At 43.8% G+C, this 25,828-nt stretch overlaps 1 protein-coding gene across 1 annotated transcript in view; it reads right to left on the bottom strand.

Moving 5' to 3' along the window:
- The window catches only part of unc5a (unc-5 netrin receptor A), a 254,892-nt gene that overhangs the window by 147,341 nt on the left and 81,723 nt on the right, over positions 1 to 25,828 (bottom strand). The window contains 1 exon segment of the mRNA XM_080774795.1: positions 1,096 to 1,311. Coding sequence (XP_080630921.1) covers positions 1,096 to 1,311 — 216 coding nt within the window.

Genomic DNA, 25,828 nt, shown 5'->3' with positions numbered 1-25,828 from the left:
TGTGTGTGTGTGTGTTGTATGGCATACAGCAAAACAAAGAACATAATCGTCTTATCAAGAATAATTATAGCTCCGCACAATGTTATGCAAAGTCCATGTAAAAGTCAAAAGCTTGAAGGACGTTGCTCAGTAGCAGACTCCACCGGTCATCAAGTCATTGGCTCAGGAATGAAACAAAAACAAAATAAATCTGGGTGTGTAATTGAGAGAAAATTGGGTGAACTGCTCCTTTAATCCATTTATAGGCTATTTAAAAAAAAGCTACAAAATAGCAGATCGACCAGCTCACAGCACGTCACTTGGTGCCACGCTGTGTGCTTGTACATATGCTATTTCTGAAATGTTTGGAAAATTACAAATTTGGATAATCATGTTGCATATTTCTTTTAACATGGGGTCCCTGGCAAAACCTTTTCAGATAGAGAGTCCACGGACCAAATACATGCCAGTAGGCTCTATGCACACACGCCGTTTTGGAAAGAACTTGGGCCCCTTCCCTACTTCCTTCACAGGTGTCACAGATGACACTAATGAAGGTTCTGTTCCATTCTGGTCACAGAACGGAGTCAGGGTGCTGCCATTCAACTCAACTCAACTCAAACTGTATTTATATATAGCACATATCACGACCAATGGTCGACCAAAGTGCTGTACAGGTATAAAATTGAAAAGACAGAACAGTACATAACAAAAGTTCAACAATATGAAGGAACAGAGAGACAAAATAAGCATGTTGGCTCACTGGAAACACTCAGCTACAAGTGGTCTCAAAGTGTCCTTGAGTTGGATGCAAAAGGCCCCATACAGGTCTGTAACTCTGAGAGTGTAAAACGGAATCAAATAGACCCTTACGGGCCCATTTGATTCCATTTGTACACTCTCAGAGTTATGGGGGTCATTAAAATACAAAAAAGTTTGAAAACTCTGTACACTATAAATGGAACAGAGCCTTAATTAGTATAATCGGAAACACCTGTCAAGGAAGCAGGGAAGCAGCCCGGAAGTAGGAAGAGTTATTCTGTGTGCATACAGTAGAGCCCATTTGGGGGTCCTTGACATAAAAACATTTGTGAACCACTGGGTGGGTGTGGGTACCTGTGGCGGGGTCCACGGTGCGTTCGATCAGGTGGTCGTCCTGGTGCACCCACTCGCCGTTGCACTTGAAGTAGATCTGTGTGGCGGGCGTGGAGCGGCACGTCAGCGTCACCGGCTTGTTCTTCACGATGTACTCGTCCTCGGGCTCCACCAGGAAGTGAGGTAGCAGGTCCGAGAAGGCGGCGGGGAGCGTGGCTGTGGCGGCGTGCTCTGAACCTTGAGGAAGGAGAGGGAGAGAGAGAGAGAGAGAGAGAGAGAAGTTGGGTTTAGATACAGACTGATGCATCAGTTTGGCCGATGTATTACTACCGTAAAGATGATTCCGATTCTGATCGTCGCTATCTTTTTGTGGGTGTTTTTGTGATTCTTTATGGGGGGGGGTTTGTATCGCCATTTTGGGCATGTAAATATACGTGAGCATTTTCGATGTACACGCTCACAAGGCGTCACGAAGTACATTGGAGCTTTTGAATGCTTAAGTGGTTAAATAAAATACAGTTCACTTCAAGTTAAATGTTACATTTCCGAAATGGAAACTTTAATCTGTAATCTTAGTCTGTAATCAAATCAAAAAAATTGCACTTTTGCCAAAATATGGGTAAAAAACATCAGGAATCGGCAGTCTAGGACTCTCAGGATTGGCATCAGAACCAGAAAGCTCGGGCTCTCATTTAGAGGAGGAGAGGAAGCAACCCGTAGGCTTTCAGAAACCTCGTTGAGAGTTAAATCCTTCATGGTGCGTTGGCCTTTATGGCTGCTCTCCATTGTGCAGAGCGGACGGAAGTGTCAGCATAATGGATGACTCAGAAAGGACACTGTGACCAAAACCGAACACTGTATTAAGACTGGGTGTCCTTGGGTGAATAGCAGCCATGTCCTGACCTAATATGTTAAAAGCATGGAGAGAAGTAAGACTAAGGAGAGAGTACAAAGACTCCATATACCAAGTGAATGCAAAACATAGAAATATTGCTGCCATTTTGTTTCAAGTGTATCCCAACCTTTGCTAACGCTAACTAGTTGCGAGAGAGAGAGAGAGAGAGAGAGAGAGAGAGAGAGAGAGAGAGAGAGAGAGAGAGAGAGAGAGAGAGAAAGAGAAAGAGAGAGAGAGAGAGAGAGAGAGAGAGAGAGAGAGAGAGGGAGAGTAGTAGTTGTTGTTGAGATATTGTTGTAGCAATGAAAAGAGCCGAATTTGGCCTTGTGTGTTTCCGGGCCGGGTACGGACGGACGGTAAAGCACTGAAGAAAGCCCATTGTCTGCTGTGCTCTTTATCAAAGCCCTTTAAACATCAGCGGCTAGTGATGGAGCGGCCTCCATAAATCTGCTGTCTGGGTGACTAGGCCACTTCAGACGCTGTTTTATGGGTCTTGAAGCAGGCCTCTAACTCTGGGCCGCATTAAGCAGGACAGAGGAAGAGGAAAGGAAGGAGAAGCTCTGACTGACTGACTGACTGTCAGCCCCGTCAGCCTGCCCTGCTTCCAGAATGACAATGAGCCATTGCCTCGCTCCCTCAGCGAGCCATTTATCCCAGGAAGCACCACCAAGGTAACGGAACACAGTAGAGAAGATACAAGTACATTTTACTCAAGTCCATTCATGTCTATTGTCAATACATTAAAGCTCATGTTGTACTTTAGTATATTCATGAATAGCAGATTTTCAGGCACACAAGGCGGTGCTAACTGCTAATGTGAACTTACAGATCTGTTATTTTTGAAAAAACATTCTGCGTAATGTGTATAAAAATGTTGATGCCAATGCCAATACTTTTGTACTTTTTTTAGTCAAGTACATTTTTGAATACAGGACTTTCACTCATAGTATTTCTGAGAACTTTTTTTACTGAGGTTAAAAATGAAAAATAATAATATAAAACGCGTTCTTCCAGCACCGGTAGAAAGTGTCAACGCCACAATTTAAACTCAAAGCTGTACGTTTTCAACACAAATAATGACCAGTGGTGTAAAGTACATTTACTCAAGTACAAATGTGTGGTACTTTTACTTTACTTAAGTATTTCCAATTGTCGATACTTTACTTCTACTACACTATATCTCAGAACCAAGTTGTACTCCACTACATTGCTTTAGTTACTTTAGTTACTCCACTACAAAACTTTAGTTACTAGTTAATTTGTAGATTTTGATTATTATTGCAAATCATGCATTAACCACTTCAGCCCTATATGCATTTCGGCCATTTGAAAATAGCCGATCAATTTTGATACATTTGATAACTTGAAACGGGACATTCTGCACAATGAGTACTTTCTATTTTTGGTACTTTACAACATTTTGATGCCAATACTTTAGTACTTTTGTATTTTTACTCAAGTACATTTTGAATTCCGGACCTATACTTAGTAACAGAGTATTTCTACCTTGCCGTATTGATACTTTAATTAAGTAAAACATGTGAGTACTTTGTCCCACCACTGCCCTTCACCAGCCGCCTGCTTTCTGTACCTAAACAGATTAGCCCCATGAGTGAGAGCTGGAGCGCATTATGGAGAGGGACGGCGTGCGAAAGAAAACCTCTTTCCACCGCCACAGACTCTCGGGGGAAACGAGTAAATCCCAAAATAAAACCCATTCTAAAAGGAGGCTAATATTAATTTACTGCCCTGAATCCAATATGGCTGACAGGCCCGGGCCGTTTACAACCGGCTTCATCACTCCCCGTGCGACCGGCCCGGGCTGGGACTCCACCGCTCTCATAATGAAACCGCTACGCTTCTGATGACCTTTCAACCCCCACACACCCTTCATACTGTACAGTAACACACACACACACACACACACACACACACACACACACACACACACACACACACACACACACACACACACACACACACACACACACACACACACACACACACACACACACACACACACACACACACACACACACACACACACACACACACACACACACACACACACACACACACACACACACACACACACACACACACAGGGTCTATTTTTGCCTGCAACCAGGATTGGACAGAAATGAAATAGCTCCGTAGCAATCTTTTTTTTAATCTGTAATCTTTGGGAGCATTCCAAAATTCCTTTTCCAACAGTAATTCATTGATGTTAAAAGGAAAATGTACTTTGTAATTTAGACTTTTCGTAGGGATACACCGAAAGGGAAATTCTTGGAAGAAACCGAATACCAAATATAGAAAACCAAATAACCAAATGATTAATGATATACCTCTCTTTTTTATTTATTTTAACAGCTTTTGTACCATTGCATACATTAATTCCAGACTGACTCCTGACACATTTTAACAATATCTCTGATATTTGGAAATATTTCCAAGCCGCAGAAGACTGTGACTGTGTTGGTGGTGAGCAACCTACAACGTGGTTGATGTGTTGATACGTGATTTGCCAGACAGGCATGTCTGCGCACCATGCTTGTAGCCGCATTTTGATCACGTCATCACAACAAAACATTAGGTTACGTAGGTAACCCTGTGCTTTGACAATTCGGTGATATTCTTTCGGCCTGTACGGCCGAAACTGAATAGGACAAAACTGCATCTTTAGCCATCTTCGGCCCAATATTTTCTGTGACTGAATATTTGGTGCATCACTAGACTAGACTAGACTATTGCGGAAATTTACCTCAAGGACAAATTATACTATACTGTGACTGGAGTACTGGCCTGCCTGGGGCACAGCTTAGAACCTTAGCCTGCATCACATAAACACCAGCCAGGGGTATAAAGAAGTCATTTGGGTGGGTCCCATCTCCTCAGCACACCACACCGCACATCCTCAAATTGTCTCTCCATGGTCTTCTCTGCGTTTTAGCCCTGCGTGTGTGTGTATGTGTGCGCGCGTGTGTGTGTGTGCCGAGTGCTGACTGGCTAATTCATCAGAATGAGACACAGTGACGCGCAGCAGCGCGGCCGCCACTGAACCCCGCTAATGTATGGTGTACGTGTTTAACTCTTAATGAAAACTAAATGTTCTGTGTCCGATGAAAGACATACATCACTCCCTGACACCTCGTCACTCTCTCGTTCCCCATTTCCATGCACGTTTTCTTATTAGCGTGTACAAACCCTGTGATAAAAGTGTCATTAATACGACCGGGCAGCAAGCGTACTGCTTTCCATTATTGGCTATCGTGTGTTCGTGTAAGCGTCTGCCTGTGCCTGCGTACATACGTACGTATGTACGTGTGTGTGTGTGTGTGTGTGTGTGTGTGTGTGTGTGTGTGAGTGTGTGTTTGTCTAAAAGAAAAGCCACAGTTCATTGTGAATACTGACCAGAAATGGAGCTAGAACGATTTACCGATTATGCTGATAATAGAGCCGGTTATTTGACTTCTTTGCTGACCAAAATCATATTTTTCAGAATTAGCAAGCCCATAGCATATCACAATGTGTCCCGCTGTGAGCTTGGAAATAAATTAAAAATGTTCAAGATTGAAAAATGGTTAGCTTCCACGTTATTACTCTCGCCACCAGTGCTGTCCGAAGGGCCCGCTGGAACTAGCAGCAGCCACCGTCCGGGATCCACCAAAATTCTGTCAACTCCCATTGCATCTCTGTATACAGTATAGATCTATTATTTATATTTTACCGACGGCACAGTGCGTGGGCCCCAAATGTCTCCGGACCCAACACCTAATACGCTTGACTGCGTCACAGCATGCCTCCTCCTGTGAAGTTTAATGTTGTTGCTGTCGGGCTAAAAACCCTCAACTAACTTGTTCTGTTTTTTGTCAGGTGAAACCTGACATACAACAGGCCCGTTTTGATTAGCGAGGTAGTCATGATTGACTGCCCCCTATTGAGAGTCTGACCCCATAACGCCTCAGCATCCAGACCACACTGCGACGCGGAGCGGCTGACAACAGGCGGCTAATGTTATGAGCTACTGTATCTGTAGAGCAGGAAAGCCAGGACAAAACACAGTGATTTAACCAACAAAAGGACGTTGCAAACGAACAAAAACAACTGCTGTGAGGTTGTGACATACAGTACACGTTACCAAAAAAAGGAAAAAAAGGGGTGACATTTGCACAATGGAGAGAGCTTGTTTCACCTGACAAATATGACTATGTCATAATTTCTTGTTCATAAATTAACGCCCTACTTGATTATACTACAGCGTCACACAGTAGATCCGCTACTTTTGCTATTTTTCTATGAGCTTTCCACCTGACAGAGATGACGATATAATATATGTACTTAACTTCATTTATATTTTCAATACAGCGGATATCCAGTGCAACAGCCTCTTCATACTATCATTGACTCTGTGCTCGTGTGTTTATTAAGCCTGTGTGTTGTTTATGCAAGTTTCTCAGAGTATGTGTGTGTTGTCACAAAAGAAAAGGCCACAGTTCACCGTGAATACTGATCATAAATGCTCTACCCTGAGAGAGCCCGCCCAAAAAAACTTTGCTAATAATCAGCGTGGGGGCCCGGTGTGGCCAGGCAGGCGGGGGCACCACGGGGCCAGGCAGGGTCAGGCTGTTTGAACAGTGTGCTGGTTCCTAATGATGACGCTGTCCTCCTAATGGGCCAGCTTCCAGCTTCCATGACCGTGGCCATTAGTCAGCCGGGGCCGACCTTCTGGTACTCCTGGCACTGGGCAGACTGAAGACGACAGCTCACTAAAACACTGAGGCCGTGCTCACCTCGCACCTGCCAGGTTAATCATATCACACGCGGACGTACGCGAGGAGGCTCAGAGGGCGGCGGTTGACGCAAGTCGCAAGGACGACAGAGGCGGGGGCTTTTTTTTAACCGGACAACCGCCATCTGAGACGGCCGCGGCAAAGTGTGGTCCTCCACGCACACGCCTGGCCTTTCTCATTTGCAGGGGTCACTTTCAGTGACGACACTCAACTTTATGATGATGTTGCATAATCACGCAACTTTGTGTGTGTGTGTGTGTGTGTGTGGTAAATAAATAGTAAATGGTGCATTTATATAGCGCCTTTATCCAAGGCGCTTTACATAGATTGTGCATTACATTCACCCATTCACACACACATTCATACACCGATTGCGGCAGAAGCCATGCAAGGTACCAACCAGCACATGGGGAGCAATTTGGGGTTCAGTGTCTTGCCCCAGGACACTTCGACAGGAGGAGCCGGGATTCGAACTGCCAACCCAAGGATCATTGGACGACCTGCTCTACCTCTTGAGCCACAGTGTGTGTGTGTGTGTGTGTGTGTGTGTGTGTGTGTGTGTGTGTGTGTGTGTGTGTGTGTAGTATACTTGAGGGGTTCAGTGTCTTGCCCAAGGACACTTCGACATGTAGACAGGAGGAGCCGGGATTCGAACCGGCGCCGACCCATGGATCATTGGACAACCTGCTCTACCTGTGTGTGTGTGCAAATGTCAGCAGAGGCGGAAGTTAGGTCTGGATTGTGAATGTGATACAATACATGGCTTTGAGGTTAATGAGGTTAAACATGTAATTTCTTCACAGAGGTTAGATTGTCATTTTTATGAGCACCGGCATGCTGGTCACGCATTGCAATGCTTTATATCAAACCCATAACGGAGAGCTGATGCGTAGAGAATTGGCTTGGATTGTATTGTAACACACAACAACAATGTACTTCAAACTAATCCAAACATCTGTAATGCTGTTGTAGGAGAGCAATTTCATGAATGCCGTTTCATTTTTTTTGCCGTATAGGCCAAAACACCAAACATTGCAGATCTAATAAGCTTGACACACAAAACTATAGAGGGTATGCGCATGCATAAAGTGAGTGGCAGAGTGAGTATAACGCAGTTTAACGTTGTTTAATGCAGAACTTTTCAGTTTGGGTGTATGGACTGTTCAAGGCCATGAAGTCGTTTTTTTGCCACTCGGTAGGGCCTACCGAGTGGCCCTCGCCCCAAGTTGAGTTCGACACCCCTGCGGTAGGCGCTCCTGCATAACTTCCGGGTATGATGATGATGCAACGCACAGGTCCTGGGCCTGGTGAGAGCAGCAGCACGCGCACACGCACACACACACACACACACACGCACACACAATCAACCACTTAAAAGACTCCTTGCGGGTCAGTGCACAAATCAAACAGACACAGAGTAGCACTATGGGGACTGCATTAGGAAGCACAGGGAAAGTGATTGGTTAAGATCACCATTAATTGTTGGAGGCATTGTTTGGACCATTTCATCCGCTTGTACCGCGCACGCACGCACGCGCACACACACACGCACACACACAGAGAGAGAGAGAGAGACCTCGGAATGTCTCCCAAGGCAACCGTGTACCGTGACCGAACTGCGTTCAGTCCACAGATATAATGGCCGTATATCCGGTATGTCCTGTAGGCTTTATAGTGGATATACAATGTATTCACTTCATAATGCATGTCCCGCAGGTATAATATTATATATATACACTGTATTCACTTCATAATGCATGTCCCGCAGGTATAATATTATATATATACACTGTATTCACTTCATAATGCATGTCCCGCAGGTAGAATATTGGATTATTATTGTACATACAATGTATGTATCCGCTTGAGTGGGATGCATTGCTACTGTTTATACATTGCTAGTGGGATTTGAAAGGAGTTCAATACGTGCACTAACCTCATGTATTATATAAGTCAGGTTTGAGATTGATCGAACGGCCTTATCTTGAGATAACTGAACTACAGACGGACGGCCCATAACTCCCACTCCGACATCCCATTACTCCGACTACGTGGCTTCAGCTGCGGTCAGGGACTGGGTTAGTAATGCTTAGGGTAATGGTCAGGGTCAGGGACTGGGTTAGTAATGCTTAGGGTAATGGTCAGGGTCAGGGACTGGGTTAGTAATGCTTAGGGTAATGGTCAGGGTCAGGGACTGGGTTAGTAATGCTTAGGGTAATGGTTAGGGTCAGGAAATGGCTTAGTAAGGCATGAGTCGGACCAACGTGCCGTCGGAATAATGCCACGGCACCAGACAGAGAGACGGACAGAGATTTCACACATTTAAAGTAGGATAACTATCTATCTACTCTTCTACTGTATCTATCTATGAATATGAAAATACTGTATCGTCTCTGTCGGGTGGAAACTGTTAATTTTCAGGTGCGTCGCTTCGCGTCACGCTTCACACTTGTAGATCTGCTACTTTTGATACTTGTGTGACGCCGTGCGCTGTACTGTATGATCAAGTGAAGGCTACGATTTACAAGAGTCTTGTGCCCAACAACAACGGTATACAAACCAGTAAGACGCGCAAACGCGGGAAGCGAACGCAGCTCGTACATATTTGGGTTTTGGACGTATAGCTGCTTTGGGGACTCCTTATATGGTTATGGCTGAGTCATGGTGACGTAATCACTCAGCTCCATATATGGGCACAAAAGCGGGACAGACAGACACACAGACATGATCTGCTAGGTCTCATAGTAAGTGCTCACTGCTTCTCAATAAATATCGTAGCCTATCGGCTGCCATGTTAAGTGGTCAGATGGGAGGCCCTGATCCGGAAAAGGTCGAGAACCACTGAGGTAGACAGAACAAAATAAATGACAAAATAAAACACCAGAGCAGGTAGTGTTTGGTCCCCTGTGGTCCCAACACATTGTGTGCCCTTTGGAGCCAATTAACAACCAACGCGCACCCCCCCCCCCCCCCCCCCCCCCATGTCCCTGCAGAAAGGCATCATTGAGCAATCACTGGGCATGATTTACATCACAATGATAAACGACGGCCATAACAACATTTTACGACACCGCCAGCGCGGTACAATGTCCTCGGACATTAATTCAATTAAAATCACTGCGTGGAATATTAAGCCGTTTCACGTCGAGCTGCCTTAAACGGCGGAGACGGACAGCGGCCAAATTCATGACATTTTCATTTGGCTTTGTGTGTTTTGCAAAGGTGTCGGCTTTGTGTTGGTCGTTTTACGGTTGAGACCGGAACGCTTACAACAGTGGGGACTGTACTATATAATACTAGTGTTGAGGCACTTTTACTTCCCTGGAGAATTTCATTGTTTTAATACTTTACACGTCTATTCTATTCCACTACATCTCAGAGGCAATTATTATACTACTTAAAACAATGAAATGAAAAGAAAAGAAAACATGCATATCCCCATTATATATTTTTAGGCTATTTGAAAATAGAAGATCTACAAGCTCATTGAGCTTGAAGATTTTTTTTAAATCTTTGGTACTCCAAGTATATGTTGATGCCAGTACTTTTGTACCTTTACTCAAGTAAATGTTTTAGGACAAGCCTTTCAGTAGTAACACACATTATGGTATTACTACTCTTACTTAACCCATTTAGATCCGAGGCCGATTTAAAAAAAAAAAGGCTTCTAAATCCTAACAGTTTTCTGAAAAACCTACAGTATGTTTCTATGTCAGTGGTGCTCAACCTTTTTCATATCAAGGACCAGACTTATCTGTATTTGGCTGCGGACCACCATCTGAGAATATGTTGTTCCAGGGACCTCCCCGGAAGCAAAGATTTGAGTTTAAAAGCTTGTAGCGCGGCACTCAGTGCTGCTCTAAGAGCTTGTAGATATGCTATCTTTTAACAGCTAAAGTATAACATAATTAAAACACCAAAAGCGGGTCCCGTCCTGAATGGGTTAAGTAATACTATGAGTACTGTACATCAACTGTATATGCTTACTGTCAGCAATGTTTCAGAAATCGTCATAGTAGCCGATCTACAAGCTTATTGTACTTTCACTACTTTAGCTTGACAAATTACAATTTGGGGATTTAGCAGACATTCTCAATGCAGAGTGACATACAGTAGGCAAGGACAACACAAGGTAATAAATAAATCAAATGTGTCAGGAAAATAAAAGAATCTTGACTTTGGTAAAGAGGATTTGCTAGAGGATATATAGTTCAAATATGATGAGCGTGAGAATTCAGTCGTCGTCCCCCTGCCTGTGCTATTAACTGGAAGCTGGAATTTGGCAGGCTCTCAGTCAAATCTGGTCACAAATAGTAAGAACCTACCAGTCTAAAGAGGCCTATAATATATATAATAAAAATAAACAGTACATATAAACTACACATTGACATTACAGTTTATCTTTTGCATAAAACCCACAATGGTCGTCCAGGCTAGTGCGAGTTATACGATACTCTTGTATGATGAAGTAGGACCTAAAATGACAACTTCACTGAACATCTGGAATTTGGAGATAGTAGGTTTTTGCCCGACGGCCACAATATATTATATACAGTTAACTATAATGTACAGGTCTATGGTTTCTTATACATTTCGTTATACAACATCTGCAGCGTTGGGAGTCATCAAACACAAAGACAATGCACAGGCAGAAATGGGGGTGGGAGACCCGGTGGGGTAGATTGGAAAGAAAAATATCTTTTTTGCGCCATTTCTGTGTAATGTGGAGCGAAGTGACTGATGTGTGTTGGTCCCTCGATGACAAATATTTACTCCTCCTCATGTCTGGGACGCTGAATAAATCTTCCAATGAGACAGCCATGCCTCAACAAGCACTCCCTCAACCACGCACGCACGCACGCACGCACAGCACTCCAAGGCACCCAGGCGCTCAAATACCCACAAGTATGTACACCCCTATACACACAAACGCATGCAGACGCAAATAGAATCACAAACAAGACGCTTCACACACAAACACAGGTTCACACAAGAATGCTTGCACCAACATAAAGTATAATAATTAATAATCATAATAATAATAATAGTGTGATAAACGCACATGGTACTGTAGGTATTGTTTGTCACTGTATATTTGCACGTCCTCTGCATCCTATTACTATCTTAGGAGCAGTGAGCACTATTGGTATAATAACTATTGCTGCTAACTATGCACACTATAGGATGCCAGGTCTAGTACGAAATGACATGGCATCTCTTTAGTCTTTACATAACATGCCATCTAAATTACATTTTAGTCTTTGCATAAGCCTGTAAGGTCCTCGAGGCTAAGGCAAGTGCTACGGGCTAAGGTTGAGTCTGAAGAGGAGAGTCTTCAGATTACGGCGGAAGATTGGAAGTGAGTCTGTCCTAATTGCAATGTCGGCTGTTCTAATTCCACAGTTTAGGAGACAGAAAGAAGAAGAGTGTGGGACGTGTGGAGCGTTGTCCCGGATGTTTTAGGGAAGGTTCTGACAGATTGCCTGTGTTAGCTGATCTGAGTGAGTGGGAGTGGTTGTAGGGTTGGATCAGGCTTTGAAGATATAGGGGTTCCATACCTTTGGTTGCTTTGTAGACCAACATCAGTGTTTTGTATTCAGTAACTGCCATGTCAGTTTATCAAAAATGAAATACAATGGATGACTATCCCTGACTATAGGCTATTCATTGTCTGGGTTCTATGTTGGCAGCAAACTATTGTATACAGTACTCATCGTCATTATATCGTCATCACAACATGCAACAATGTTTTCCTAAACATACAAGCTTGTACTATGTGGGGCACTCTTGTATGATGGAGTAGGATGATGAAGTAGGGCATTCATTTATGAAAAATACAAGTGTGGAGATACAAGGTTTCTGCTCAACAGCAACGACACAAGGTATTTTCTTGAATGAATGAATTGATTGATTAATTAAAAATAATCAGGCCTTTCAAGCAGCTCTGCATTATACCCATACAAAGCGGCTGCTCACAGAGACGGACAGATTGGCAGGGAAGGTGTGTACGTGCTCCTCTCCTCTCGGCTGCGGCACAGATGTGTTAAATGAGCGTTCTGTAAGGTGGGGGGAGGGGGGGTGGCTGATTGCACTGACAGGCTACGCACACTCCATCACACACTGGTGCATCACCTTTAGAGCAGAGGGGGGGGGGCGCAGGGACGCACAGGGAATGTAAAGAAGGATCAGGAGAGGAGAGGACTATACCGGGACGGGGTTCAATATGCAAATCATCCTCAGTGGTAATGATGTCTCGTTGACGGGTGAAAGCTTTCACTTTCAAAACCTTTCAAAAGCTCACAACACGTCGTGCCACATTATGAGCTTGTAGAGTGTAGACCTGCTGTTTTGCTACTTAATCATAACTTTGATTGATTGATTGATTGAATACTTAATTAACCAAAGTATTAACAGTGCAAGTAGTACAGCCAAACAGTTATGCTAAAACAATAAACACAAAATAAAAACCCTGGTCCATAGTATTTATAATAGAATGAAGCAGGGCATTACGTTCCGTGGACATAAAACGTTGAAATATATACATAGATACAAGGTTTCTTGGCCAACTGCCGACGTTGTGTAAATCCTCGTGGAGCACACGTGCCAAGAGTTGGGTTCCCCGTCCGATGCCTTGAATATGGAAGAGGCTGCTAAGCATCTATAGCGATGCGGCGCTGCACAGCTGTGCTGGAGCCCATGTTAATGCTCCATCTACTAATAACCCTGTCTGCAGTCTGCCGGTGTGACTACAATGTGCGTCAGCTCGCCACATGCTCTCAGTCACTGAGTGCTTGGCCATGCCTTCCACCGAAGAATATTAGTTCAGTCGGTAGAGCACTTGCCTTTCAGAAGAATATGAGTTCGATCCCGATTTTGGTTCGAAAATAGCATAGATCTACAGGCTTATAACCCTAATCGACCCGAGTTTACAACTGCACTGTTTTTTCCCCCATCTACACCAATCTCTTCCCCAAAAAGAGCAGCCGCTATACGATCTTGTAGTTCCTGAATCCTGTGGGACTTAGAGAGGGGTGAGCACGCTTATCCGACACACCAAAGGTTCCGACATACGGAAATCACCCGTCGCTACCGACATGTGCTGGCCCGACATGCGGTGCGTCGTGCTTGCGGTTATATTATGGTTAGGTCAGGGTTTGGGGTAGGTTGTCGGTCTAATGACTGTCGGACCTTTGTCTAAAAGTGGTGACAATCATTCGTGGACAAAAGCGGTTTGAAATATAATCACAGCGCTAATGCCTGACCACGTCACTGAGAGAGAGACAGAGAGAGAGAGAGAGAGAGAGAGGAGAAAAAAAGGTTCTACGTCTGTGAACGCGGTACAGTGCAGCAGGCGGGTGGCAGGTTGCTCTCCCTAATGAGGAGACTTGCACCTTTTCAACCAGCGTTCGTAACGTCTTTTCATTTGGGTTCTGACATTTAGCTTGTGCGTGATGTGTGACTGACGCCAGCACGCCTCAGCGGGCGGTCCGAGTGGAGGCAAGCGTCTGCATCATGCCACCGGCCACCACACCGTCACTGCATTGATTGACTCTGCTCCAATTTACACGCTGCTAATGCACCACAACCACACCGTCACTGCATTCACTCTACTCCACTTTACACGCTGCTAATGCACCACAACCACACCGTCACTACATTCACTCTGCTCCACTTTACACGCTGCTAATGCACCACAACCACACTGTCACTGCATTCACTCTGCTCCACTTTACACGCTGCTAATGCAACCACACCGCCACTGCATTCACTCTGCACCACTTTACACGCTGCTAATGCAACCACACCGTCACTACATTCACTCTGCTCCACTTTACACGCTGCTAATGCACCACAACCACACCGTCACTACATTCACTCTGCTCCACTTTACACGCTGCTAATGCAACCACACCGTCACACGTCACACGTCACTACCGGTCTGACTCTGCACTTGCTTGTTAACCTGCACTCTGGTACACAGTAAGTGAGCACATACTCTGAACTTTTCTATCCATTTCCTTTCTTTATTTTTGTACTATCTGTTTTGTCTTCTGTCTGTGTTTTAGTTAGCACACTAATCAGACTGTATCTCTGAAACTGAACTAAGAGACCATTAGGACTAATTGCTATCAACTGAGCCATCAACAACAGCTCATTTGAACTATTAGCTCCACCTACATTTGTAGAAAATCTCTTTCCAGGCCTATATATAGGCCCCACTTTCACAGACTCTCTGACTACCGGTCTGACTCTGCACTTGCTTGTTAACCTGCACTCTGGTACACAGTAAGTGAGCACATACTCTGAACTTTTCTATCCATTTCCTTTCTTTATTTCTGTACTATCTGTTTTGTCTTCTGTCTGTGTATATTTGAAAATAGCGGATATACAAGCTCACAATGCGTCACATTAACTTGTCATGATGCGACTCGTCATGAGTTTGTACATTTTCAATTTTCTGTTCTTCAAAAAACGTACAAACATACAAAAAAGTACAATTTCATAGTGCAGGACATTTACTTGTAACAGAGTATGTATACATTTTGGCATGGCTACTTTTACTCAAGTAAAACACATTCAGAGTACTTCTTCCACCACTGCCATAACGTACAGTAACTTCAAAGTTTTTCAGGCCAAGCACCCCTTAGCTGAGAGATGAACCCGACTACATACTGTAGGCTATTAAACATGTCCATAGAACCCTGACTTACAGCATGACTACTGCGTTGATATAATCGGTGTGGTGTGCGAGCTCGTGCATGCACCGCTAACATACCCAAGCGTGCACTCGCGCTCGTGCATGCCCGACTGTATCATATGGCACGTGTGCGCACATGAGTACTAGGAGGCATGTTTGCCCATGCATATGAGCGGCGTCGGCGCATGTTTGCGCATTGGAGTGTAAAATAAAAGGCCTGACAGTGGAGACAGCGGGGGAGTAGGAGAACTGAGAACAAGTAAGACTGGAGGAATCTTTTAAGAATTTAAAAAGGCCATTTGACTTGACCTGTGGTAACGGAGAGAGAATCAAGAGTTCCTGTTCATAGGATGCTTCGATGCCCCCGTTTCCTATTTGCCACTATGGAACTCTCTACAACAAACAATTTAATAACCCGCTCTAAAACCTCCCTAACTCACTATGTATTCCAATTGATTTGAACTTATTCACAGTCTGTGTTTTATATCTGTGTATGCCTAAATTGTAGATTTGTTTTTGTGTTTTAAATCTGTATGTGCCATAATACTTTCCCCGCCGAAAACCTTAACCTATGTTAACCCATTCTGACCTGAGATCAGATTCTATACGAGGTTTCCACTGGACACACACTGGTCTGATTAATCCATTCTGACCTGAGATCAGATTCTAGAAAAATGTCAGTCGTTCTTCGATTTTTCAAAAATAGCAGACCTACAAGCTCGTATCGCGCCACTCGGTGGCGCGATATGAGCTTGTAGATCTGCTATTTTTCAATAGCTAAAGCATAACATGATGCTAACACCAAAATGGGTGCCCGGTCAGAATGGGTTAATCATTAGTCTCGGCAAGCACCAATAAATGTAAGATACGTTTATTCAGTTGTATTAGCTTCGGATGGCTATCTGTTGTTAGCCATAACACTGGATTGCGCCATCTTGATTTCCTGCATGCACGCTTTCAGTCGCTTGTATCACCAATTCCCCGTCTCAGATGTCATTTCTGATCAAAACGACGCTTATTGCGCGGACCATAGCGGTCTCTGTACTTCTCATCGTCCAATGAGACATCAACATCCGGTCGAGACAACACACACACACACACACAAACCGTTATGCCGACACAACATCCGGTCGCTGTGTTTTGTATCTTCAAAATAAGGGTTGAACGGGGGGGATGTCCTGGCATATAGTAATCATTCTTGAATTAATCCTGGCGGCCAAACGGTTTTAATTTTAGATTTTGTGTATGTGATCTCGGCAGCTTTGCAAATGAGGTTGAACCTCAACGCTCTTTTAACAGAGCTCAACAGACGTAGCGCTACCGAAGACTTGAAATTAATCCTCATTACACGAGCAGCATACAGAAGATGATAGTTTGTCTCCATCCGTCTTGTTGCAGATGTAGATGTCTCCATGGACCATATGCTTTTATGGTGGCTGATCAGCGGAGCATCTCGTCCCCTCCTTCATTACAATAATGTCAGTGGTTTCACCGCTGTAGCGCTGTGTGCGTGAAACTGTGCACTCAGCACACCATAACTCACTGACTTTTCCACCGATGCTGGATGTTTTTCACCGCAGTTACATGCATGCGCCGCTCTGCAACGTGACACCGCTGTGGGCATGCTAAATTAACCATGTGAACATTTAGCGGCTTTATGCGGAAAGCCATCCACCCACCTTTGACCATGATCTCATGCAGTATGTGCGTCGCTACAGTGCATTGTCAACCTTTTGGATTTCAAGGAGCCCGCCGTCTGATATGCATTAGGTCATGGATCCCTGCATGCAATACCTCTGATAATCACTAGGACCCCAAACTACACTGTCAAATTCTCTGTGATACAGGCCCATGAGGGTACATTATCTCATCTTATGAGATACAGTATATCCTCTGGAGATGAAGAGCAACAGGACAATTGGACATTATTGGTTTGGGGATGTTGGCCTAAGATGCATATTTATGTCTATTCATTATTTAGATCAAGGCCTATTGAAATAGTCCAACACATGTCAAAATCAAATATCACAATATTCTAGCATGGTTTTAAGCTTCCGCGCGCACACCAGATGCCATGTACGCAGTTACACACACACTCTCATTTGAACAGCACGGCACCAAAGGATCCAGCCATCTAAAACACAGATTGTCTATTCACGCGTTGTGCACAGCTACATCTCAGTCCGTAGTATAGTATAGTAGTAGTGGTGTGAAAAATTATCCATTCAGCAATGGATCGTGATTCGGCCATTCACAACTCTGCATCAATGCAGCAACGTGACATAATCCATAATCAAACTATAATTAAATACACCAGTAAGACGCGCAAACGCGGGAAGCGAACGCAGCTGAGACGCTGCAGATCATGTCTGTCTGTCTGTCTGTCCCGCTGTTACTGTATATGTGGACCTGGCCCCTTTTGTGCCCATATATGGAGCTGAGTGGACCTGGCCCCTTTTGTGCCCATATATGGAGCTGAGTGATTGCTGATGCAACACACTCCATATTTGGATAACGGGACAGACACACGGACAGACAGACACACAGACATGATCTGCTAGGTCTCATAGTAAGTGCAATCACTGCGTTCGCAATAAATATAAAACTGTAGGCTACAGAATATAATATTATATAATTCTAAATAAAATATGTTGTTCAGTATATCTGACTGCTTGTAATGACTTTGCCGTGTTGTGTAGTAATAATAATAATATAGTAATATAGACCTTCTTCAGATGCCTGGGGAAAGTCTTTGACCAAAACGTTGCCTAATAAAGTGTTTATATTGCAAGTGCATACGGTGGGCGGGTCGTGTGCACTTTGTGCATTTTTCTGAGTGTAGTAATATAGAAAGGTGTGATGCATCGTAGAATTGAAGTGAATCGTTACATGGTGGACCGTAATCAATGTGAATGGTGAGGGCAGTGCCAGTGCCAACACACACCTCTATAATAGCCAGATACATTATAATTAATTCAGCTGTCTGAAAGCCTTTTCAGCTGCACAGGGAAGCCACAGTGTTATTAGCCTCTGTTGACTTGTTTTCTCATTCTTCAACGGACGTTCACCGCTTGCAGAGCTGCGGACGTAAACGGCGATCGGCTTCTTCAAAGTGTTCCCTGTTTAGCGAGATCACAGCCAGATAGTTATCCTACGGAGCCACAGAAATGCACTTTCTGAATTTAATAACCACACACAACCATCAAAGGCACATCCTGAGCTACCCGTCAGACTCAGTAGTATGGGGTCGACACTAGCGCACGCACACACACGCACATGCACACACACACACACACACACACATGTATTATACGCTTAGCCCGATATCAGGCTAAAGCAACACGAGTTGATTACAGAACCCAGAGCATGGGCAGGGGTGGGGCGACTGAGTGTGAATGAGTGAGACAAAGAGAGAGAGAGAAAAAGAGAGAAAAAGAGAGAAAGAGAGAGAGAGAGAGAGAGAGAGAGAGAGAGAGAGAGCTGTCAGTCTTAAGTCTTTGAAATGGTTGGTGGAAATGGCAGGAAGGAGGAAGTAAAAAAAGCAAAGAGACAATTTAGATTAGCATGTTAATCCTTTATCTAATTAGCGGATTTGCCTGAAGCTAAAATGAAAGCTTTTCAAACAGTGAATCTTTGTACAACAATGGAACAAAAGGAAACTCAAGCTCAGAGTGGAAAATTGCCTTATGCAACTTCTGAGAGAAATCACTAAATCACAGATAACGGGGGCATCGATATCACTACAGGCTACACTGCACCCTAATACAAAACATTACTGCTCAAAGCTCTAATGCATATCCAATCAATATTTCATTTATCTTATTGTTAAGGTGGTCAGAGCTATAGGGTGGCCAACTGTCCCTTGGAATACGTCCCTTATTTGGAGGCGAAAATGCGTGCCTCTTGAACTGATAAGGGACAAACTTTGTTCCTTATTCTCTTATTGAACTGATAAGACACACTTTGTTCCTTATTCTGGGGAATCAATCAATAACACACATCTTATAAGTGTTAAAAGTTTCAAAGTAGTGAAAATAGCCGATCTACAGCTCACAGCGTGTCTCGATGCGACGTGTTTCATAAAAACAATTTATGATTTATGCATGGGTTCTTTATCGCCTTTTTTCCTTACTCATTAAAACACAATCAGCGCCAGGATTTCATTCAAAATAGAAGCTCGGGTGCCGGGAAGATATGGCCACTTTTACTCTGTAAAGCCCCCCATATTTTTGCTTGCTTACCTCGCTATCGTTACGATAAAAAGATTCTGACAGAAGTCAGAAATTAAAAGCTTTCCCCGGTTAGTTAGGAAACTCCTTCCTGTCAGGTGAAAATAAGCAGATTGAAGGACACATGAGGTCAGTCCGTTGCGCTCCCCAGGTTGGCAGAGGGAGTGTAGCACCCAGGATTAGACAAGTAGCAAATATACATGTTCACAGTACAAATGTGCCGATGTTTGTACGTTGGTTATTTTTGAAAGATCTTATTAGAACAACTTATTTGGATGACATTTGTAGAATCAGTCTCAGGACTTAATGGGTTAAAAATGATATTTACTCAGGACCCATACAAAAGGGTCCACGGGCCATTTTGTATGGTAAGCACAGCGCTGCTACAGCATATAGGTCTATATCTCATTGCACGCCACCGGTCCAGTAGAAAAAAATAGAAACAAGTTTCTACAGAATGACAAACCAGCCAGGGGGGAGAGAGAGAGAGAGTGTAGAAGTGCTGATGTCAGCAGAATCTCCTTAATGTTATGAAGCCTCTTCCAACTGCCTTTTGACAACAAACACTGCAAATGTGGGACCCTGTGTGACACACTTGTCAACCACCTCCAACTCCCCCCTCCCCTCTCTATTCATCCTCTTGTCCCTTGCACTCCTTCCAGTATACACGTGGGCAGAAAACCCATTAGGCGATGATGATGACGACTTTCACTGGCAAACAGGCTCAATTATTGGCAAGAAACTGGGCTGCTTCCTTACTTCTTCCACAGGTGTTAGCAATGATACTGATTAAGGCTCTGAATCCATTCTGGGGTGCTGGCTGTTATCTATGCATGTTGGCCCACTTGCTAACACTCAACAGAGCCTTAATTAGTATCATTGGTATCACCTTGTGAAGAAAGTAAAGAAAGCTAGTCCGATTTATTGCCAATATAGAGCCTTTTAACCACTTAAGCCCTAATACTTCATCATACGACAATAAGCTAAAATAGCCAAGACACCTGTTTTTTTTAGGCGGGGGGCAGGTCAAATTATTCATAAATGCAGGTTGTGCTTTCCCGCCTCGAAGATTAGCATCACTAATCTATGTGCGCGTTGAGGGCATACATAGTGTAGATAAATTGCGAATGAACTCAGGAAAGGCATACTGTACTGTATGTCCGGTGGGCGTAGTGTGACTGCTACTTGACATTGTGTTGCAGTAAGTAGCTGTAACCTCGGCATCACTAGGCTTTCCAGGGGGGCAGAAACCCTTTCGTTCCAAACCAATAGTGTAATCCAGTCTATGCCAGATATTGTTGGAGTGAGGACTTTTTGCGTCTTTGCCATACGTGATCATACTACAGCGTCACACACAAGTATGAAAAAAGCAGATCTGAATGCTACTTTTGAATTTGAATACTGAAATGTTTTGGACATATGATATTTCTACCCGACAGAGACGATAATGGATATTATATTTGACTGGGATGAATTCCCACAGGACACAGCTACAGCTCGTCCTCTAACTAGAGTGTTCGTCCTGAGATTTTGAGGTCGTTAGTGTTAGCCAAAAGTTAACCGTTGCCTATCACATAACAGATGACAGTTAATGGTTAACCGCTAACAAAAAAATACGGTGCATTAACGCACATCAACAAGCTTCAGCTGGACACACACACACACACACACACACACACACACACACACACCTCCCCTGTTCAGTGCTCTGAACTGAAAGTCTAATTTATTTTAAAACATTTCTTAAAAACATTTCTCCAAATGGTCAGGTCATCCCTAGAGGTATAGGGTTCAATTCCCCGTCCTGGTCATACTCACTCAGAAACAGACTCCTACACTCACTCAGAGACAGACTCCTACACTCACTCAGAGACAGACTCCTACACTCACTCAGAGACAGACTCCTACACTCACTCAGAGACAGACTCCTACACTCACTCAGAGACAGACTCCTACACTCACTCAGAGACAGACTCCTACACTCACTCAGAGACAGACTCCTACACTCACTCAGAGACAGACTCCTACACTCACTCAGAGACAGACTCCTACACTCACTCAGAGACAGACTCCTACACTCACTCAGAAACAGACTCCTACATTCACTCAGAGACAGACTCCTACACTCACTCAGAGACAGACTCCTACACTCACTCAGAGACAGACTCCTACACTCACTCAGAGACAGACTCCTACACTCACTCAGAGACAGACTCCTACACTCACTCAGAGACAGACTCCTACACTCACTCAGAGACAGACTCCTACACTCACTCAGAAACAGACTCCTACATTCACTCAGAGACAGACTCCTACACTCACTCAGAGACAGACTCCTACACTCACTCAGAGACAGACTCCTACACTCACTCAGAGACAGACTCCTACACTCACTCAGAGACAGACTCCTACACTCACTCAGAGACAGACTCCTACACTCACTCAGAGACAGACTCGGCCAATCCGGGCTGGCTGGGATAATAAATCACCCCGATCTTGAATTTTTGACCAATTATACCAGATGTTAGCCTTTGTTTGGGGCCAGTTAGAACAATAACTGTTGAGATGAACTTTGGCCAAGGCAATGTTGTTGTTTGCTCCACAATGATCTCATTTTATTCTTATTGACCTGCATTTCCACCAGGAAAGGAAAGGACACCAGTGTGGTGTAGCTTAGCAGTGGTGGAAGAAGTACTTTGATTAAAGTAAAAGTATTAATACCAAAGTGTAAAAATACTGTGTAGTGCATTCAAAATCTTACTTTGAAAACACAGAAATAAATTGAGGCCAAAATTGCTTTAGGTAACCCAAAAACATCCCGTCTACCAAAATAAGAACAGCGAAAACATCAAAATACGACAAGAGGGCACCACCACACTACTTCACTGGTTGATAACTGCTGCGGTATAGAGGGAAATGGAAAAATAAAATGCCTAAAGTTAGTTTTGTGTGACACTCAAGCATCGATAAAAACATTTAAAAAAATCACACCTGTTTAAGTGAGTGGTGCAACTCAGTGTGGCGGTCCCTGGGGGTCCCCAGAAGTTCCAGGCCCACAGGAATGCGCCCAGGGTGCCGGTTTCCGCGAGCCGGTTCACCCTTTGGTGTGGTTAGGCTTTAGGCTGCACAACACGTGGTGGTGAAAAACAACAAAACACAATTTTCATGCTCGGACGGACCCAGGCAGCCAGCAGGGACACACACCCAGGCAGGGACACACAGGGACATAGCTGTCTATAGGAGTGGTTGCACCACTCAAAAAGGTGAAATATGGATATTTCAGAGAGAGAGAGAGAGAGAGAGAGAGAGAGGAGTCCGCATTTGAAACAGTGGTGTAAAGTAACTACTCAAGTACAATTTCAAGGCACTTTTACTTGTATATTTCCATGTCTTTGTACTGTGTACTCCATTACGTCAAATATTGCACTTTTTAATGTAACGGTTTTGGACATACAAGGTTTCCACCTGGCAGCGTTTCTTTGCGACACAAATGTCACATGTTCACCACGGCCACACGTTCCAGATTCTGAGAGAGAAGTGAAACTGGGGATTATGTAGATAAGACTCAACCTGGCTGGGCTGCTTATCTAGGATGAGTTCTTTTTTTTCTTCACCCTCCAGAGCCAACCAAAGCATATCGCTGTCACCGTCAGTTGGAAACCTCAGAAACCGCCTATGTCCACATTCTAACCTTTTGTGTTTTTTCGTAAATTGACGCCCTACTTCATCCATACTACAGCGTCACACAAAGTAGCATAGACGCAGATATGTTGAGCTTGTCAATCTGCTGCATTTGCTAATTGGACATATAGGTTTCCACCCGACAGAGAAAGTTCTACTTTATCAGAAAATGAAAATAATGAGTTCTTATTAATACTTTATTAGTTCAATATTGATAAAATCCAAAGAATAGCTATTCATATTTCAGTTTCACTTATTTTTTTCCCAAGCAAAAATAGTCTGTACAAAGTAGAGCATTAATTCGTAAAAAAATTAAATATATATGGAGATATGAGGGTTCTGACGACATGGCTGACGTGGGAAGCCAGCGTGTGTTTAAGGTATCAGGTGATGGCGGAGGCACCCAGCGGTGCAGGAAACTCATTTCAAACCTGTACAGAGCTCTGAATATTCACTCCACACATAATATAATTATTTCTTTATATATTCCCCCCTCACAACCCCCAACCCTATTCCCTGTGACATCTCAAAGCAAAGACGGAGACTCCGTTCCCTGCGACTTATCCATGCATGAATACAAATCAATTCAGGACAACCAAATGTTATTACTTAACAAGTTAAGACCGGGAATGCATCCGTGTCGTTTAACCACATTAACCGTTATTTCATACTTTAGCTGAAGAATAGCAGATATACAAACTCGTAGCACGGCACCCCCGGAAAAACGCTGCAAAAACTCTGAAAAACGTAGCAGTGTGCAGGGACCTTTGTCTTTGCTACTGGGGGTCCCTGGAACTCAATATTTTGAGATGGGGGTATGCAGCCAAATACATATCATTCTGGGGGTCCTTGACTGGAAAATATTTGAGAACCACTGACATAGAAAAAGTTAGGAATTAGATTAAGACATTAGTAGAATCAGGTCCTCAGGTCTTAATGGGTTAAAAAAGACGTGGAAAAACGAGTAAAAAAACCAGACATCTCCTCTCTTTCAGCGAAGGCTATCCCCCCTTTTAAATCAGCACATCAAAGTGGAAGGCTTTGGGCTTTTTCAAAGGCGAGCGAAAGAGCAGCCTAGCGCGTACCTTTTGATACATAATGAAAAAGGCACCCCGTGCGTGACTAAAACAAAGCTGTGGAGAGAATGTGATGATGGCGGTGCGCTTTTGACATTTACACCGGCTAATGACAGATAACGGCGGCCGCCCGCGTGATCTCCATTCCGGAAACGATCCCGCGCTGATGGCAGCTGGTACCGCGGGGATCACACGCTCACCAGCGCGCGCACGCAGGCACTCACACACACACACGCACACACTGTGTACACACGCACACACTGTGTACACACACAGACACACACACACACACACACACACACACGCACGCACACACTGTGTACACGCACACACTCTGTATGTCTCTTTCACAATTGAATGCTTTTGTGTCGCCAGCGGTACTCACATTTTGTACTTGAGTAGAAGTATCAATACTGCAATATAGAAATACGGTGTACAACAAAAGCCCGGAATTCAAAATGTACTTGAGTAAAACTACTAAAGTGATGGCATCAAAATGTACTAGAAGTACCAAAATTAAAAGTACTTATTGTGTAGAATGTCCCATTTTACAAGTTTTTAAAAACATTAGAAAATAGCAGATGTACAACCACCACAATGTGTCGAATCGCGATGCATTGTGACCGTGTAGATCTGCTATTTTCAAATGGCCGAAATGTATATAGGGTTGAAGTGGGTAATGTATGTTTTGTAATAATCATCAATCTAGTAGAAAGTGACTAGTACCTCAAGTTCTCAAATAAATGTAGTGGAGTAAAAGTAATGTGGATCCGAAATATAGTGGAGTAGAAGTATTGTAAATTGCAAATATTCAAGTAAAGTGCAAATGCCTCAAAACTGTACTTAAGTACAGTACTTAAGTAAATCTACTCTTAGTTACTTTCCAGTTTCCCTGCGCGCACACACACACACACACACACACACACACACACACACACACACACACACACACACACACACACACACACACACACACACACACACACACACACACACACACACACACACACACACACACACACACACACACACACACACACACACACACACACACTTTTCTTTTACGCTTGTCTCACGGTGACACACAGGGGTTAATGTTTCCGTGTCCTCGTCACTGTGGCTTTCCTTAATGACTCGTCACTAACTGGTGTACCTTGTGAATAATGACCGTTCAATTAAACGCCGGAGAAACAAGGCCCTCTCACTGCTAACTGCACAGCCCTAATGTACACGCACGTACACTATACACATTAAGAAATAATACATTCAGATTAACGTGCAGGCACTGTGGACGTGAATGAGGAGAGAATGAAGGAAGTCATCCCTAATCGATGAAAAACAAACAAAAGAATTGTGAAAATCAAAATAGAAAAGCTGTGAGA

This window comes from Protomyctophum bolini (genome assembly GCF_963924005.1).
Source record: "Protomyctophum bolini genome assembly, chromosome: 10".
NCBI lineage: Eukaryota > Metazoa > Chordata > Actinopteri > Myctophiformes > Myctophidae > Protomyctophum > Protomyctophum bolini.
The sequence above is the reverse complement of the archived record's forward strand: the minus strand, read 5'-3'. Positions and strand labels throughout refer to the sequence as shown.